Source organism: Oryzias latipes, chromosome 11 (genome assembly GCF_002234675.1).
Source record: "Oryzias latipes chromosome 11, ASM223467v1".
Classification (NCBI taxonomy): Eukaryota; Metazoa; Chordata; class Actinopteri; order Beloniformes; family Adrianichthyidae; genus Oryzias; species Oryzias latipes.
This window is the reverse complement of record NC_019869.2, coordinates 6996526-7012607: the sequence shown is the minus strand read 5'-3', so window position 1 is coordinate 7012607 and position 16082 is coordinate 6996526. Positions and strand designations below refer to the sequence as shown.

The following is a 16082-nucleotide window of genomic DNA, read 5'->3' as shown; positions in this document are numbered from 1 at the left end:
AAGGCCTTCCACCAGCCACAAAAGTCCGCCGACAGGTTGTGCAGTACACTTGCAGAAAGTGTGGCAGGCCCAAAAGGCTAGACACTGGCCACACACGCATGTCTGGGCTGTCGTACTGCGTAACTGTCGGCGGGAAAAGTGTGGAGGAGCGGAGGGAACAGATGAAATGGGAACAGGAACAATGAAGACTTTCAAAAATATATCTAAATTTTTTTATTTCACAAATAAATATTTTTTGTTGCAAAGCTTGTGTTATTTAGTTTTATTAAACGGGTAGTAATTTGGCTAAAAATGAGTTTCCATGAAGGTTTGTCACAACATAGTTTATTGAAACAGAACAGGATGTGAAGAAGAACTCTACAGAAGTTATTCTAACTTATGTAATGAATAAACAAAAACTTTGCAATAAATCTAGACAGATGAGCTGCATTTACAAACTATAAATGATGTTTCTGAAGCAAAACACCAGCAGAGATGAAAACATCTGATTGACACTAAAAAAAGAGTCTTCCTGATGAATTGTAGCTCCATCTTCTCTCATCCCTTCAGGCAGCTTCAGGTTGCTGAATAAATCTGAAAAAGAAGCACAAACAACACAAACTGTTCACACAAAGGCTTCACATCACTGTGAGGCTCCAATTCTGTCTTAGGTCAGACAAAGCAGCTCAATCCAACACCTGTCACCATCAGAGTTACATCATGTGTCCCTTTAATTCACACATTGACACGTTTTCTCACTGAAATCATTTCAGACATCTTTGTGATTATTTTACAGATTTTTATGTAAAGTGACACAATTGTAATGATTTTTGTTGTGATTGCCCAAGGCGGGGCTCGAACTCACGACCTTGTGCACGGCAGCAAGAGGCCCCCCTCCTGCCCTCTTCCCCCCACAAACAAGAATGAGCATTATTCTCTGTCACTACTTTTTTTTGTTCCGATTGTTCCAATTTCCCAACCAATCAAATGGCAGCATTTGTTCCAATTTCAAGTATCAAAATTTGGGCGTCCAATCAGAGAGCCGGATTTGTTCCAATTTCTCGATCCCGCCCCCCGGCTTTTACTGTCATGGCTGCCGTCTTCCTGGTTGGACGTAAGTGCTGTTTTTCCTTTTATTTAACGACAAATCGACGGTTTTAATTGCTGAAATGATATTGATATTTTTTTTATGGAAAAGTCTCTTCCCTTTTCTGTGGCGTGTTTTTAGTAAAAGATGCGCTAATAGATTGTAAAACTGTGGCTTTCTGCTTAGTTTTTCTCCTGCTAGTTTTTTAAAAGTATGTTGTTCACATTCTGGGTAAGTTATGTGAACATATGCTGATGCACGGATTATAAAACGATTATAAGGCTGCAAATAAGATTATAGGGCTCATTTCACGACTTTTAAAGGTTTATAAAGTAAGAATGGTGGACCAACAATGATGCTTTCCTCTGGAAGGACTTTTTAGACCCACAAGGAGGAAGAACTCTTCTTTTTCTGGGAAGGAGAGTCTCCAACAGTTTTGTGGAACTCCAGGCTGATGGCTCAGACCGGACTTCAGATGTTTCAGCGGAACCAGAGGACCCTGTGACAGTGGTGAGAGCTCTAACTTCTGCAGTCTGATGTTGTATCTTTTCCTAAAATCCCAGCATCCTGGTACCAACCCCTCTGTGTCTCCAGGTTCTCCAGTCAGGTTGAAAAAGTGGGAGCAGGAAGCTGGACTCCGTCCTCATTCCTATTGTTTCCCTGCAGCTAAAGGGCTGTCCTCGCTTCAGGTGGGACAGGGACAGCCCTACGACTACAAGATGCCAGAGGAGAACATTCCTCTGCCAGCAACACATTCCAAATATGAATCCTGAAGCTCCACCACCATCATCACCTCCTTCTCCTCCTAAGCGTGTGCCCAGGACCACCGCCTTTAGAAGGAGGAAAGCGTCAGAAGCAGCTGCAGCACCAGAGCAAGTTCCCTGACAGGTTATGCAGACCACCTGCAGAAAGTGTGGCCACAAACGGATTTCTGGGATGTCTGACTGCGCAGCTGCAGACGGGAAGAGTGTGGAGGAATGGAGGGAAGAAATGAAAAGATCCAAGGACCAATAAAGACTATTTAAATACGTATTTTACATTTTTTGGATTGAAAAAGAAATAAAATGTTGCTGCAAAGCTTGTGTTCTATTCGTTTATTTAAACGGGTAGTAATTTGAGTAAAATTGAGTTTCCATGAAGGTTTGTCACAACATAGTTTATTGAAACAAAACAGGATGGGAAGAAAAACTCTACAGAGGTCATTCTAACTTATGTGATGATTGAACATAAAACTTTGCAATAAATCTAGACAGATGAGCTGCACTTTCTAAACTATACATGATGTTTCTGAAGCAAAACACCAGCAGAGATGAAAACATCTGATTAACACTAAAAGAGTCTTCCTGATGAATTGTAGCTCCATCTTCTCTCAAAGCTTATACTTTTAAAGAACGCATCCCTTCAGACAGCTTCAGGTTGTTAAATAAATCTGAAAAAGAAGCAGAAAACATCACAAACTGTTCACACAAAGGCTTCACATCACTTTGAGGCTCTGATTCTGTCTTAGGTCATCCAAAGCAGCTCAATCCAACACCTGTCACCATCAGTTACATCATGTGTCCCTTTAATACTCACAATGACACTTTTTTCCCCCCACTGAAATCATTTCAAACACCTCTAGGATTATTTCACAGATGTTTCTGTAAAGTGACACAACTTTCTGTTTTTTGTTGTGATTGCCAGAGGCGGGGCTGGAGCTCGCGAGCTTCTGCACAGCGGCAGGAAGCCTTTGTCCAAGGGACAAAGGAAATGTTTGGGAATGTTTTTCTCCTGTGTATTCTCAAAAAGAAGTTTGAGTCTGTTCTTAACCCTTGTGCTATCTTAGATGACCCCACCCTTACATTGACGTGTTCTCCCTACCATGACAAAGGTGGATAAAGGTGGAAAGATTTCATGTAATCCATGGACACCAGTGAAGATCATTGAAGAAAAAAGGTTCAGAGCACTGTCTAATGGGTCTAGATGACCCAAATCCCAATGTTAAAGTGCCTAGGATAGCACAAGGGTTACAAGAACTTCTCTTTTCAGATGACAAAGAAGCTCGCAGGAGCTGACTCTGCTGCCTGGGTTACTAACATCGGTAATGCGCATGGTCAGGTCCTCATGAGCGTCCTTACCAGCAGAGGGGCCTGAGGATTTCTGCGTGGACCCTGACGCTCCGGACGAAGCTGCTGCTGTCACTGCTCTTCTAGAGGAGGCTGAAGACGCCATCATCTCTGGGCCAGACATCTTCTATGGAACTGCAGCCCAGTTGGCAGCAACATGTCCTGAAGCGGGCCATGGCCCTGGTGGAGATCAGAGGTCTGTCAGTGGTCTCCCACAGCAGGGTGGCCAGTGTAGTCACACTCTGGGAACTTCAAACGTTTTTATAGGATACTGGCAGCAACGTGGCACAGAGTTTGGGTTTAGTACCCATCCTGAGTAAAAACTAAGTAGTGCATGTCTCATAACAACAAAACAAGCTGAATCTGGCTGAGCTGTTTTGTGTGGTGTAGAGCTGCTCAAAGAGGCTCAGTGGGCGGTGCTGCCGACTAGCGGTCAGGGGTTTAACCCTTGTGCTATCTTAGATGACCCCACCCTTACATTGACGTGTTCTTCCTACCATGACAAAGGTGGATTAAGGTGGAAAGATTTCACGTAATCCATGGACACCAGTGAAGATCACAAATCATTGAAGAAAAAAAAGTTCAGAGCACTGTCTAGTGGGTCTAGATGACCCAACTCCCAATGTTAAAGTGCCTAGGATAGCACAAGGGTTACGTGGAAAACAAGAGTCAGACGCTGAAGGGCGTCCATTATTGATTTAAGAAATATCGTTTGGAATCGATACAAGCATCGCCAAATGAACATCGTGATATATCGCCAAATTGATTTTTCTGCACACCCCTAGTTTTCAAAGTCCATGAATTTTATAAAGAAACTTTTATTTATTTATTTATTTAGTTCTATTCATGAATCAACCTCTTCTCACTTCTGCATTAAAACTTCACCCATTCACTTTTAGTTAGCTGAGCACGCCTGAGTCACTTATTTGGTTTGTTTCTTTGTTTAATTTCAAAATATCTTCCTTCCGTTTCAGCCTCACAAGTACAGGTTCCTCTCGTTCCTGAAGCTCCACCTCCTTCCCCTGACTGTGACATCTCTGCTGGGCCGAGCAGCCGACCGGACAGGGTTCTCCCCGTACCTGGGACTGGGACAAAGCAGCTCAATTTAACATCTGTCCCATAATGTGTCCCTTTAATACTCACAATAACACTTTTGTTCCCACTGAAATAATTTCAAACACCTTTGTGATTATTTTACAGATGTGTCTGTAAAGTAACACAATTTTATTTTTTTGTTGTGTTTGCCCAAGGCGGGGCTCGAACTCACGACCTTGTGCACGGCAGCAAGAGGCCCCCATCCACCCCTCTTCCCCCCACAGAGAAGAGAAGAATGGGCCATTGTCTGAGCAAAGACAGAATCAGAGCCTCATAGTAATGTGTGATCAATTTGTGTTGTTCTGTGCTTCTTTTTTCAGATTTATTCATCAACCTGGAGCTGTCTGAAGGGATGCATTCTTTGAAAAAGCATACAAAGTTTTTTGAGAGAAGGCATCTTCTCATCTGGCATCTTGTTGTCTAAGGGCTGTCCCTGTCCCACCCGAACCAAGCAAGGAGATCCCTTTAGTTGCAGGAAGAGGCTCCAAGGAAGCAGCTGGGGTCCATCTGAGAATCCATCCTGTTCTGTTTCAATAAACTATGTTTTGACAAACCTTCATGGAAGCTCATTTTTACCCAAATTACTACATGTTTAAATAAAAGAACAGAACACAAGCTTTGCAACAAAAATATTTATTTTTCACTTAACAAATGTAGAAAAACTTGATGTCTTTAAATAGTTTTTAGTGGTCCTGGGATCCTTTGCAACAAAAATATTAATTTTTAATTAAAAGTAGAAAAACTAAATATATTTTTAAAAGTCTTTAGTGTTCCTTCCCTCCATTCCTTCACACTTTTCCCACCGACGGTTGCGCAGTAAGACACCCCAGCAATGCGTGTGTGGCCGGTGTCTAGTCTTTTTGGCTGGCCACACTTTCTGCAGGTGTACCGCACAACCTGTCGGCGGACTTTGGTTGGAAGGCCTTTTCCCGGAGCTGCTGCTTCCTCCGCTTTCCTCCTTCTGAAGGCGGTCGTCCTGGGCACACGCTCAGAAGGAGGAGGAGGTGGTGATGGAGGAGGAGGAGCTTCAGGGTCAAGCTGGGGTTCAGTCCCGGATGGTGTTGCTGGCAGAGGAATGTTCTCCTCTGGCAGCTTGTAGTTGTAGGGCTGTCCCTGTCCCACCTGAAGCGAGGACCGCCCTTTAGCTGCAGGGAGAGGCTGCAGGGAAACGGCTGAAGCGGCAGGAAGTCCAGCTTCCTGCTCGAGCACAGCCCTCTCCCACTTTTTTTGCCGGCAGGAGAACCTGGACAAGACAAAGAGACGCTGGTACCGGGATGCTGGGATAGTTGGAAAAGATACACCAGACCGCAGAATTTAGAGCTGACGATGAGCCGAGTGAACATGCAATTTCATTCCCTGACATTAGATGGGGCTTAATGTAAACAGAAATACTCCTGTACACAAGGTGGCGCTGCGCAACTTTACGCTTCTTAAACTCGCTTTTCCCTCACAAGAAGAGAGCAAGTATTTACTAGCTTGTCAGAATCAAACAAAGAAAACATGAATATTTCAAGCACCAGGTGCTCCAACTTCGGGGATCGGGGATATTTCAGAATGTCCGTCATTATTTCTTTGCGGCTGTGTAGATGCAACTCGGCGTCTATCTTCTTCGCTGGTATGTGTGCCCAGCAAGGCAGTTTTGTGTTTGAGCGCCCCCAAGTTGTGTTTTACTGTAACTTCAGAAGCTCCAGACATGTGTGCAGAAGCGCCATTCTCATTGGTCGAATAGATTTTGACGCGACGCGTCAAAAAAACAACAACAACCCGAGGCTTTTTTTTTTTTTTTTTGACGCTTTGACGCGTGGCTTTTTTTCGCGTCGGTGTGCACACTCTCGTTGGTGCCCTTTGTTTAGTCACGAGGCGTTAAATGTCGGCGAAAATCGCGCGCGAAATTCGTCCCGGTGTGTACGGGCCTTTACTGTTCTGTTTCCAGTTCATCTCCCATCACAGAATTATTTTCAAATAGAAGAAAAACAGCAGTTAACATCAGCTGACACATCAACGTGTCCAACCTGACCTCTGAATGTGTCTGTTCTGTTCTGTCACACTCTATGTCAACTACAGCGCTGACCAGCTCTTCATCCGTAGGCTCCATGAAGGTTTGGGATGAAGCAGCAGATGCAGAGGAGGCTGAAAACACCACCATACCACATGAGATCACTGATCACATGACGAGATCTACACTCTACTCTGACTGTTCATTTCTAATGTACCTGGAAATGCAGGTCTGCCCACAAGCTGCTTTACTTTCACCTGCATTTCCACCACAGACAGAGAACGCCGACCAGAGACAAAGGACGTAAATCTAAAAAATAAGAAGTTAAATGTCAATTTATTAGAACACAAGCAGACACACTGCAGTGAACAGGTTTGAGACTGAAACATTCTACCTCTGTGCAGATTTGGCTGCCAGGCCTGATGAACCTGATGCAGAGCTGCTGCTGCTGCTGGGAGAGGTGGTAGTTGCAGCAGCAGGAGTCTGTCCCTGGCCTTGATGGAGCGTACGCGTTCTCCATCTGAGTTCCTGGAGCAGGAGCCTTCCTCCGCAAGTAGTTGACAAACCTGGTAAAAAACCAAACAAGTAGAAACTACAGTGTGGGGATACAAGTGCAACATCAAAAAATGCTGTTCTCCATGTTCTCATAATCTAGAGTTGTCAGTTAAAGCTAAAATTTCCCATCTGTTCATATGATGACAAACTGGATTACAACATGTGATCCTCTGTGATTAAGTACCGGATCTTTTTTGGGGTCCTCAGACTCGTACAGGTTCTGCAGCGTCTCGAACTTAAAGTCCCCAAAGCCAACAAGGGCCTGTCCCTCCTACCCAGACTGAAGAGACCTCACCGGAGCCTCCTCAAACGCCTGGTGGAACCTGACCACCTCCACAAAGTCAGGATAGGCTGAGGAGCAACGGATGAGGCCGTCCTGATGGTCCAAAAGTTCTGTTAAAGCATCACACTTGGAACTAAGACAAATGAACCTCAGACACATCACCTTGTTGACCATCAGTGGGGACTGAGACGCTGTCCTCTCTCGCTCCTTCTGGTGGGAGGACACCAGATTGATAGTGTAGCCCACGTCATTTTCCAGCAGCCATTGGAAGGTCTTGTCCTGGTATTTACCAAACTGGACCTTCCACCGGCTCAGCACCAGGGTGGGGTATCGATCTCCCCACCCTCACTGGTGACATGGGCCCGTGCCTCCTTCTCCACCTCCTCTGGGGTTTTGGAACTGTGGGACTCCTTTTGGAGGCCAAGTTTGATGATTTGAGGCTTTTAGGAGTGTCCCATTGGACGCTCTTCTGAACACTGGATGTTCACTGTAAACAAAGCAAAGACAAGTAAAAAACTCAAAAAATGTTGATGAGAAGTTCTTTCAGAGGAAATGTTAAGTTACAACCATTGTCTGCACAATACAAAATCACCCCTGTAGCAAACCAGAGGGAAATATCATTGCAGGGTATGCTTTTTCATTAGACAGGTGAACAGACAGGTGGTGGCCATGAATGTTAGCCTATGGTGCACCGTGAGGGACAAACTACCTAACACAGCTCTATCTGTCCCATGGCTGAGTTGTTTTGTGTGGTGTAGAGCTGCTCAAAGTGGCTCAGTGGGCGGTGCTGCCAACTAGCGGTCAGGGGTTTAAGTGGAAAACAAGAGTCAGACGCTGAAGGACGTCCATAAATTATTAAATAAACATCACTTGGGATCGATACAAGTATCGCCAAATGAATATCGCGATATATCGCCAAATCGCTTTTTCTGCACACCCCTAGTTTTCAAAGTCCATAAATTCTATACAGCATCTTTTATTTAAGTGTTTTGTTCTATTTTTGTGTAAAATGAGAATTCTTGCAAATAAAACAAAAGTACTTGGCAAAAGAAGTACTTGGCAACAGAACCGTCAGAACTCAAATGGTCCTAGACTTTATTAAGGACCCATAAAAGACCATAAAAGGGTTTAAGTGGAAAACAAGAGTCAGCCGCTGAAGGACGTCCATAAATGATTTGATAAATATCGTTTGGAATCGATACAAGTATCGCCAAATGAATATCGCGATATATCGCCAAATCGATTTTTTCTGCACACCCCTAGTTTTCAAAGTCCATGAATTCTATAAAGAAACTTTTATTTAAGCGTTTTGTTCTATTTTTGTGTAATATGAGAATTCTTTTGAATTAAAAAAAAGACTTTTAAAAGATGACAGTTTTTTCGACGGAATAGAACAAAATTTCAGAGCAAAAACGGTTTTTAAAATTGAACCAGGATCGTTTTCTTGTTTGGTTTGGCTTTTAACAGATTTTGGACATTTTCAGCTTCTCAAATAATCTAAATATAATCAAACTGACTCCAATAAAAAGCTTTTAAAAACCAAATCAGCACAAGGATGTGATCCAAGTGTTTGCAAGTAAAACATGTCAGACTTCTTCTGCCTGGTTTCTGGTTTGTTGATCTCATTTGTTTGGTTTTTCTTTTTATATTTTCATATTTATTTTTGTCTGCTATGAATTTTTCTGAATAAGAAATTAGAAAAAGACCAGTATAATGACTTTTCCTCTCATTAAGGGTTTTTTGTTCCTAAATAAAGGCACAGACATGGGTGAAATTGGTTTTTAAAAGAGAAAATGAGGAACGCTTCACGAATTTGCGTGTCATCCTTGCGCAGGGGCCATGCTAATCTTCTCTGTATCGTTCCAATTTTAGTAGATGCACTAGAGAACTAGTGCAATGGGATCCTCTCTGGGAGTTCTTTTTCAACCGCTCTTTCCTTTGCTCCTAACATCCCAGAGGTGTGTCCTGAAAGAAAGCTGTGGACTTTATAGCAAGCCACAGTGAATACAAACTCTTGAAGGAGAAAATCTTTTGGATCTCATCCAACTACATCTTCTCCGATACAACTTTTCCATTCAATGTTTGACTACATTTGGTACTGAAATGGTTCATTTATGTTTTTTGGTTTGTTGGTAAGTTTACCTGATGTTTTTCAGAGGCATGCTGGGAGAGAGACGGGGGTTGTGTGGCGTCAAACGAGCGTGACTGGCTAGCTGGAAACACTAGAACAAAAAGCTGAGTCATTACCCCTCCTCTCCAACCCCAGATGGATGATCTGTGAACCTTTAACAACCCACCAGCAGCTCTAACAACCCCCATGTGCTGGTGGTTACACACAGATGTAGAGATGCTGATCCAGACAAAGATCTGTGTGGAGAAAAAGAAAACTGCTTTAAACAAGTCAGACTTACTTGATTCTGCTGCTGCCTTCCAGCAGGAAGAGAAGACAACAAGTAGCAGCAGAAAAAACAGCTCAGAGATGGCAGTCTGTGGTTCAGCTTCCAGCAACAGAACCGTCAGAACTCAAATGGTCCTGGACTTTATTAAGGACCCATAAAAGACCATAAAAGGGTTTAAGTGGAAAACAAGAGTCAGCCGCTGAAGGACGTCCATAAATGATTTGATAAATATCGTTTGGAATCGATACAAGTATCGCCAAATGAACATCGCGATATATCGCCAAATCGATTTTTCTGCACACCCCTAGTTTTCAAAGTCCGTGAATTCTATAAAGAAACTTTTATTTAAGCGTTTTGTTCTATTTTTGTGTAATATGAGAATTCTTTTGAATTAAAAAAAAGACTTTTAAAAGATGACAGTTTTTTCGACGGAATAGAACAAAATTTCAAAGCAAAAACGGTTTTTAAAATTGAACCAGGATCGTTTTCTTGTTTGGTTTGGCTTTTAACAGATTTTGGACATTTTCAGCTTCTCAAATAATCTAAATATAATCAAACTGACTCCAATAAAAAGCTTTTAAAAACCAAATCAGCACAAGGATGTGATCCAAGTGTTTGCAAGTAAAACATGTCAGACTTCTTCTGCCTGGTTTCTGGTTTGTTGATCTCATTTGTTTGGTTTTTCTTTTTTATATTTTCATATTTATTTTTGTCTGCTATGAATTTTTCTGAATAAGAAATTAGAAAAAGACCAGTATAATGACTTTTCCTCTCATTAAGGGTTTTTTGTTCCTAAATAAAGGCACAGACATGGGTGAAATTGGTTTTTAAAAGAGAAAATGAGGAACGCTTCACGAATTTGCGTGTCATCCTTGCGCAGGGGCCATGGACCCAGCCTTTCAGCTCGACGGACGGCTTCTTTTCCGGGCGGACCGCAACCAGCAGTCGGGGAAAACCCGCGGGGGTGGACTGTGTATCTACATCCACAAAGGCTGGTGTACGAACTGCACAGTGGTGAACAGCCACTGCTCCGAGGCGATAGAGCATATGACTGTTAAATGCCGGCCACACTATCTGCCTCGTGAGTTTACGGCGGTGTTTATCATGGCTGTTTACATCCCGCCGGGCGCTAACGCTAATGCTAATGCTAACGAAGCGCTAACGGAGCTACACAATAACATCAGCTCGCTCCAGCACAAGCACCCGGAGGCTTTTTACGTGATTGCAGGGGACTTCAACCATGTAAACCTGACAGACACTCTGCCCAAGTTCCACCAGCACATCAACTTTCCAACACGTGGAAATAATATTCTGGACTGTGTCTACACCAACAAAAAAGACGCATACAGAGCTGTCCCCTATCCTCATTTGGGTTTTTCAGACCACATAGCCATCATGCTGGCCCCTGTTTACCGCCCTCTCCTCAGACGACAAGCACCAACACAGCGGACCATCACAGTGTGGCCTAGTGAGGCTGCATCAGCTCTGCAAGACTGTTTCCAGCACACAGACTGGCAGATCTTCAGGGAGGCAGCTTCGCATGAGGGGGAGGTGGACCTAGAGGATTATGCATCAGGAGTCCTCGGGTACATCAGTAAGTGCACGGAGGATGTCACCAGCACCAGGACTGTAACAGACTACCCCAACCAGAAACCCTGGCTGAACGCAGAGGTGCGGGCTCTGCTGAAACACAGGAATGCTGCGTTCCAGTCAGGTGACAAGGTGGCACTCAGAGCAGCAAGAAGGGAGCTGCATGCTGGGGTGAGGAGGGCCAAGGCCGCCTATGCTCAGTGGATTCAGGGACACTTTACGTCGAATGACCCTCGGAGTATGTGGAAGGGCATTAAGTGCATCACAGATTACAACACCAGAGATGCACAATGTCCTGAGGACCCCTCTCTACCAGACGCACTCAACCTCTTCTACTCCCGCTTTGAGGACTCCAACACCGCCCCTCCCAGCACCAAACTCACCATCCCACCTGGCGAAGAGCCTTTCAGTGTGACGCCCGCTGAGGTGAGGAGGACCCTCCAGAGGATCAACCCTCACAAAGCTGCTGGACCCGACAACATCCCTGGACGGGTGCTGAAGGACTGTGCACACCAGCTCACAGAGGTGCTGACAGACATCTTCAACACCTCCCTGATGCAGGCAGTGGTCCCCACCTGCCTGAAAACCGCCACCATCATTCCAATACCCAAATCATCCACAGTGACAGGTCTGAATGACTATCGGCCGGTTGCCCTGACACCGATAGTCATGAAATGTTTCGAAAAACTGGTTATGACCCGCATCACAGAATCCATCGACATCACCAAGGACCTGCACCAATACGCATACAGGTCAAACCGATCCACAGAGGACGCCATCTCCTCTGTGGTCCACACAACCCTCACCCACCTAGAGAACAAGAACGCGTACGTTCGACTGCTCTTCGTGGACTTCACATCAGCTTTTAACACCATCATCCCGCAGACCCTCACCCAGAAACTACACACACTTGGACTGAGCCCCACTCTGTGCAACTGGGTCTTGGACTTCCTGACAGACAGACCGCAGTCTGTAAAAATCCGCAACGTCTCCTCCTCCCCGATCACCCTCAGCACGGGCTCCCCCCAGGGCTGTGTGCTGAGCCCCCTCCTGTTCACCCTGCTCACGCACGACTGCACAGCGAGTCACCCCAGCTGTCTGATCGTGAAGTTTGCGGATGACACAGCTGTGGTTGGACGCATCTCCAACAACGATGAGTCTGACTACAGGCAGGAGGTGGAACATCTGGAGAGCTGGTGCAGAGACAACAACCTCTGCATCAATGGGAAGAAGACCAAGGAGATGATCGTGGATTTTAGGAAGGACAGATGCCCCCCTCCCCCCATTCACATCGGAGGGGACGCGGTGGAAGTGGTTTCCAGCTTCAGGTATCTGGGCGTGCACATCTCCAGCGACCTCACCTGGAGCACCAACACCTCCTGCCTGGTCAAGAAGGCACACCAGCGCCTTTATTTCCTGAGGAGGCTCAAGCGAGCTGGGATGGGGATCCCAGTCCTGACCTCCTTCTACAGGTGTGTGGTGGAGAGCGTCATGACCTCCTGCATCACGGTGTGGCACGGCAGCTGCTCTGCGGCAGAGAGGAAAGCTCTGCAACGAGTGACCAAAGCTGCACAGAGGACTGTGGGCTGCAGCCTGCCGTCCACCACTGACATCTATACGACCAGATGCAGGAAACGGGCCTCTCGCATCCTGAAAGACCCCACCCACCCCTCACACCCTCTGTTCTCCCTGCTCCCCTCAGGCAGGAGACTGAGGAGCATAAAGAGCAGGACCACCAGACTGAGGAACAGTTTCTTTCCTGAAGCAGTCAGACTGCTTAACTCCGGTTGATCACTGCACCCCCCCCCCCTCTATGGACAACAAGCTAATTCCCAAGTGCAATATCACAGGGCTGTGCAATACTTAACATAAAATACTGTGCAATTTGAAAAATACTTCTGTGCAATACTCATCAGGAACCACACCATAACAGACTGATATTTTACTGACATTATTATTGATATATATTATTTATGTCTGAATGTAAACGGCTGGCCCGGGACCAGAGAGCCTAATTTCGTTTTATCATGATAAAATGACAATAAAGTTTCCTGATTCCTGATTCCTGCTAATCTTCTCTGTATCGTTCCAATTTTAGTAGATGCACTAGAGAACTAGTGCAATGGGGTCCTCTCTGGGAGTTCTTTTTCAACCGCTCTTTCCTTTGCTCCTAACATCCCAGAGTGGTGTCCTGAAAGAAAGCTGTGGACTTTATAGCAAGCCACAGTGAATACAAACTCTTGAAGGAGAAAATCTTTTGGATCTCATCCAACTACATCTTCTCCGATACAACTTTTCCATTCAATGTTTGACTACATTTGGTACTGAAATGGTTCATTTATGTTTTTTGGTTTGTTGGTAAGTTTACCTGATGTTTTTCAGAGGCATGCTTGGAGAGAGACGGGGGTTGTGTGGCGTCAAACGAGCGTGACTGGCTAGCTGGAAACACTAGAACAAAAAGCTGAGTCATTACCCCTCCTCTCCAACCCCAGATGGATGATCTGTGAACCTTTAACAACCCACCAGCAGCTCTAACAACCCCCATGTGCTGGTGGTTACACACAGATGTAGAGATGCTGATCCAGACAAAGATCTGTGTGGAGAAAAAGAAAACTGCTTTAAACAAGTCAGACTTACTTGATTCTGCTGCTGCCTTCCAGCAGGAAGAGAAGACAACAAGTAGCAGCAGAAAAAACTGCTCAGAGATGGCAGTCTGTGGTTCAGCTTCCAGCAACAGAACCGTCAGAACTCAAATGGTCCTAGACTTTATTAAGGACCCATAAAAGACCATAAAAGGGTTTAAGTGGAAAACAAGAGTCAGCCGCTGAAGGACGTCCATAAATGATTTGATAAATATCGTTTGGAATCGATACAAGTATCGCCAAATGAACATCGCGATATATCGCCAAATCGATTTTTCTGCACACCCCTAGTTTTCAAAGTCCGTGAATTCTATAAAGAAACTTTTATTTAAGCGTTTTGTTCTATTTTTGTGTAATATGAGAATTCTTTTGAATTAAAAAAAAGACTTTTAAAAGATGACAGTTTTTTCGACGGAATAGAACAAAATTTCAAAGCAAAAACGGTTTTTAAAATTGAACCAGGATCGTTTTCTTGTTTGGTTTGGCTTTTAACAGATTTTGGACATTTTCAGCTTCTCAAATAATCTAAATATAATCAAACTGACTCCAATAAAAAGCTTTTAAAAACCAAATCAGCACAAGGATGTGATCCAAGTGTTTGCAAGTAAAACATGTCAGACTTCTTCTGCCTGGTTTCTGGTTTGTTGATCTCATTTGTTTGGTTTTTCTTTTTTATATTTTCATATTTATTTTTGTCTGCTATGAATTTTTCTGAATAAGAAATTAGAAAAAGACCAGTATAATGACTTTTCCTCTCATTAAGGGTTTTTTGTTCCTAAATAAAGGCACAGACATGGGTGAAATTGGTTTTTAAAAGAGAAAATGAGGAACGCTTCACGAATTTGCGTGTCATCCTTGCGCAGGGGCCATGCTAATCTTCTCTGTATCGTTCCAATTTTAGTAGATGCACTAGAGAACTAGTGCAATGGGGTCCTCTCTGGGAGTTCTTTTTCAACCGCTCTTTCCTTTGCTCCTAACATCCCAGAGGTGTGTCCTGAAAGAAAGCTGTGGACTTTATAGCAAGCCACAGTGAATACAAACTCTTGAAGGAGAAAATCTTTTGGATCTCATCCAACTACATCTTCTCAGATACAACTTTTCCATTCAATGTTTGACTACATTTGGTACTGAAATGGTTCATTTATGTTTTTTGGTTTGTTGGTAAGTTTACCTGATGTTTTTCAGAGGCATGCTGGGAGAGAGACGGGGGTTGTGTGGCATCAAACGAGCGTGACTGGCTAGCTGGAAACACTAGAACAAAAAGCTGAGTCATTACCCCTCCTCTCCAACCCCAGATGGATGATCTGTGAACCTTTAACAACCCACCAGCAGCTCTAACAACCCCCATGTGCTGGTGGTTACACACAGATGTAGAGATGCTGATCCAGACAAAGATCTGTGTGGAGAAAAAGAAAACTGCTTTAAACAAGTCAGACTTACTTGATTCTGCTGCTGCCTTCCAGCAGGAAGAGAAGACAACAAGTAGCAGCAGAAAAAACAGCTCAGAGATGGCAGTCTGTGGTTCAGCTTCCAGCAACAGAACCGTCAGAACTCAAATGGTCCTAGACTTTATTAAGGACCCATAAAAGACCATAAAAGGGTTTAAGTGGAAAACAAGAGTCAGCCGCTGAAGGACGTCCATAAATGATTTGATAAATATCGTTTGGAATCGATACAAGTATCGCCAAATGAACATCGCGATATATCGCCAAATCGATTTTTCTGCACACCCCTAGTTTTCAAAGTCCATGAATTCTATAAAGAAACTTTTATTTAAGCGTTTTGTTCTATTTTTGTGTAATATGAGAATTCTTTTGAATTAAAAAAAATACTTTTAAAAGATGACAGTTTTTTCGACGGAATAGAACAAAATTTCAAAGCAAAAACGGTTTTTAAAATTGAACCAGGATCGTTTTCTTGTTTGGTTTGGCTTTTAACAGATTTTGGACATTTTCAGCTTTTCAAATAATCTAAATATAATCAAACTGACTCCAATAAAAAGCTTTTAAAAACCAAATAAGCACAAGGATGTGATCCAAGTGTTTGCAAGTAAAACATGTCAGACTTCTTCTGCCTGGTTTCTGGTTTGTTGATCTCATTTGTTTGGTTTTTCTTTTTTATATTTTCATATTTATTTTTGTCTGCTATGAATTTTTCTGAATAAGAAATTAGAAAAAGACCAGTATAATGACTTTTCCTCTCATTAAGGGTTTTTTGTTCCTAAATAAAGGCACAGACATGGGTGAAATTGTTTTTTAAAAGAGAAAATGAGGAACGCTTCACGAATTTGCGTGTCATCCTTGCGCAGGGGCCATGCTAATCTTCTCTGTATCGTTCCAATTTTAGTAGAT

At 43.7% G+C, this 16082-nt stretch overlaps 1 protein-coding gene, 1 long non-coding RNA gene, 3 other non-coding genes and 1 pseudogene across 15 annotated transcripts in view; 1 reads left to right on the top strand and 5 right to left on the bottom strand.

The window, feature by feature from the left end:
- Positions 1–456: 456 nt before the first annotated feature.
- The window catches only part of LOC111946282, a 23480-nt gene continuing 7854 nt past the window's right edge, over positions 457–16082 (bottom strand). For 5 of the 11 annotated variants that reach the window (XM_023959644.1, XM_023959637.1, XM_023959640.1 and 2 more), the window contains 7 exons: positions 15058–15127; positions 14903–14982; positions 13613–13682; positions 13458–13537; positions 9398–9467; positions 9243–9322; positions 457–573 (listed from right to left, as the gene is read on the bottom strand). In XM_023959644.1, coding sequence (XP_023815412.1) covers positions 556–573; positions 9243–9322; positions 9398–9467; positions 13458–13537; positions 13613–13682; positions 14903–14982; positions 15058–15127 — 468 coding nt within the window. In that variant the 3' untranslated portion in view covers positions 457–555. Of the gene's footprint in view, positions 574–4940; positions 5510–6283; positions 6397–6479; positions 6572–6656; positions 6829–7001; positions 7588–9242; positions 9323–9347; positions 9468–13457; positions 13538–13612; positions 13683–14544; positions 14697–14902; positions 14983–15057; positions 15128–16082 lie in introns of those variants that run through there. The other 6 variants (XR_002874082.1, XR_002874084.1, XR_002874083.1 and 3 more) reach the window with 5 other exon arrangements.
- LOC111948159 lies at positions 580–2143 on the top strand. The gene is made up of 2 exons (XR_002874087.1): positions 580–1576; positions 1661–2143. It is a non-coding gene; the product is annotated as an uncharacterized LOC111948159 (long non-coding RNA).
- On the bottom strand, positions 8890–8995 carry LOC111948261. The gene has a single exon (XR_002874218.1). It is a non-coding gene; the product is annotated as a U6 spliceosomal RNA (small nuclear RNA).
- Positions 13123–13210, bottom strand: LOC111948263 (annotated as a pseudogene).
- Positions 14550–14655, bottom strand: LOC111948260. Its single transcript, XR_002874217.1, has one exon. It is a non-coding gene; the product is annotated as a U6 spliceosomal RNA (small nuclear RNA).
- Positions 15995–16082, bottom strand: part of LOC111948259 — a 106-nt gene continuing 18 nt past the window's right edge. Inside the window, exon 1 of the small nuclear RNA XR_002874216.1 lies at positions 15995–16082. This exon is cut by the window's right edge and continues 18 nt beyond it. This is a non-coding gene — a small nuclear RNA (U6 spliceosomal RNA).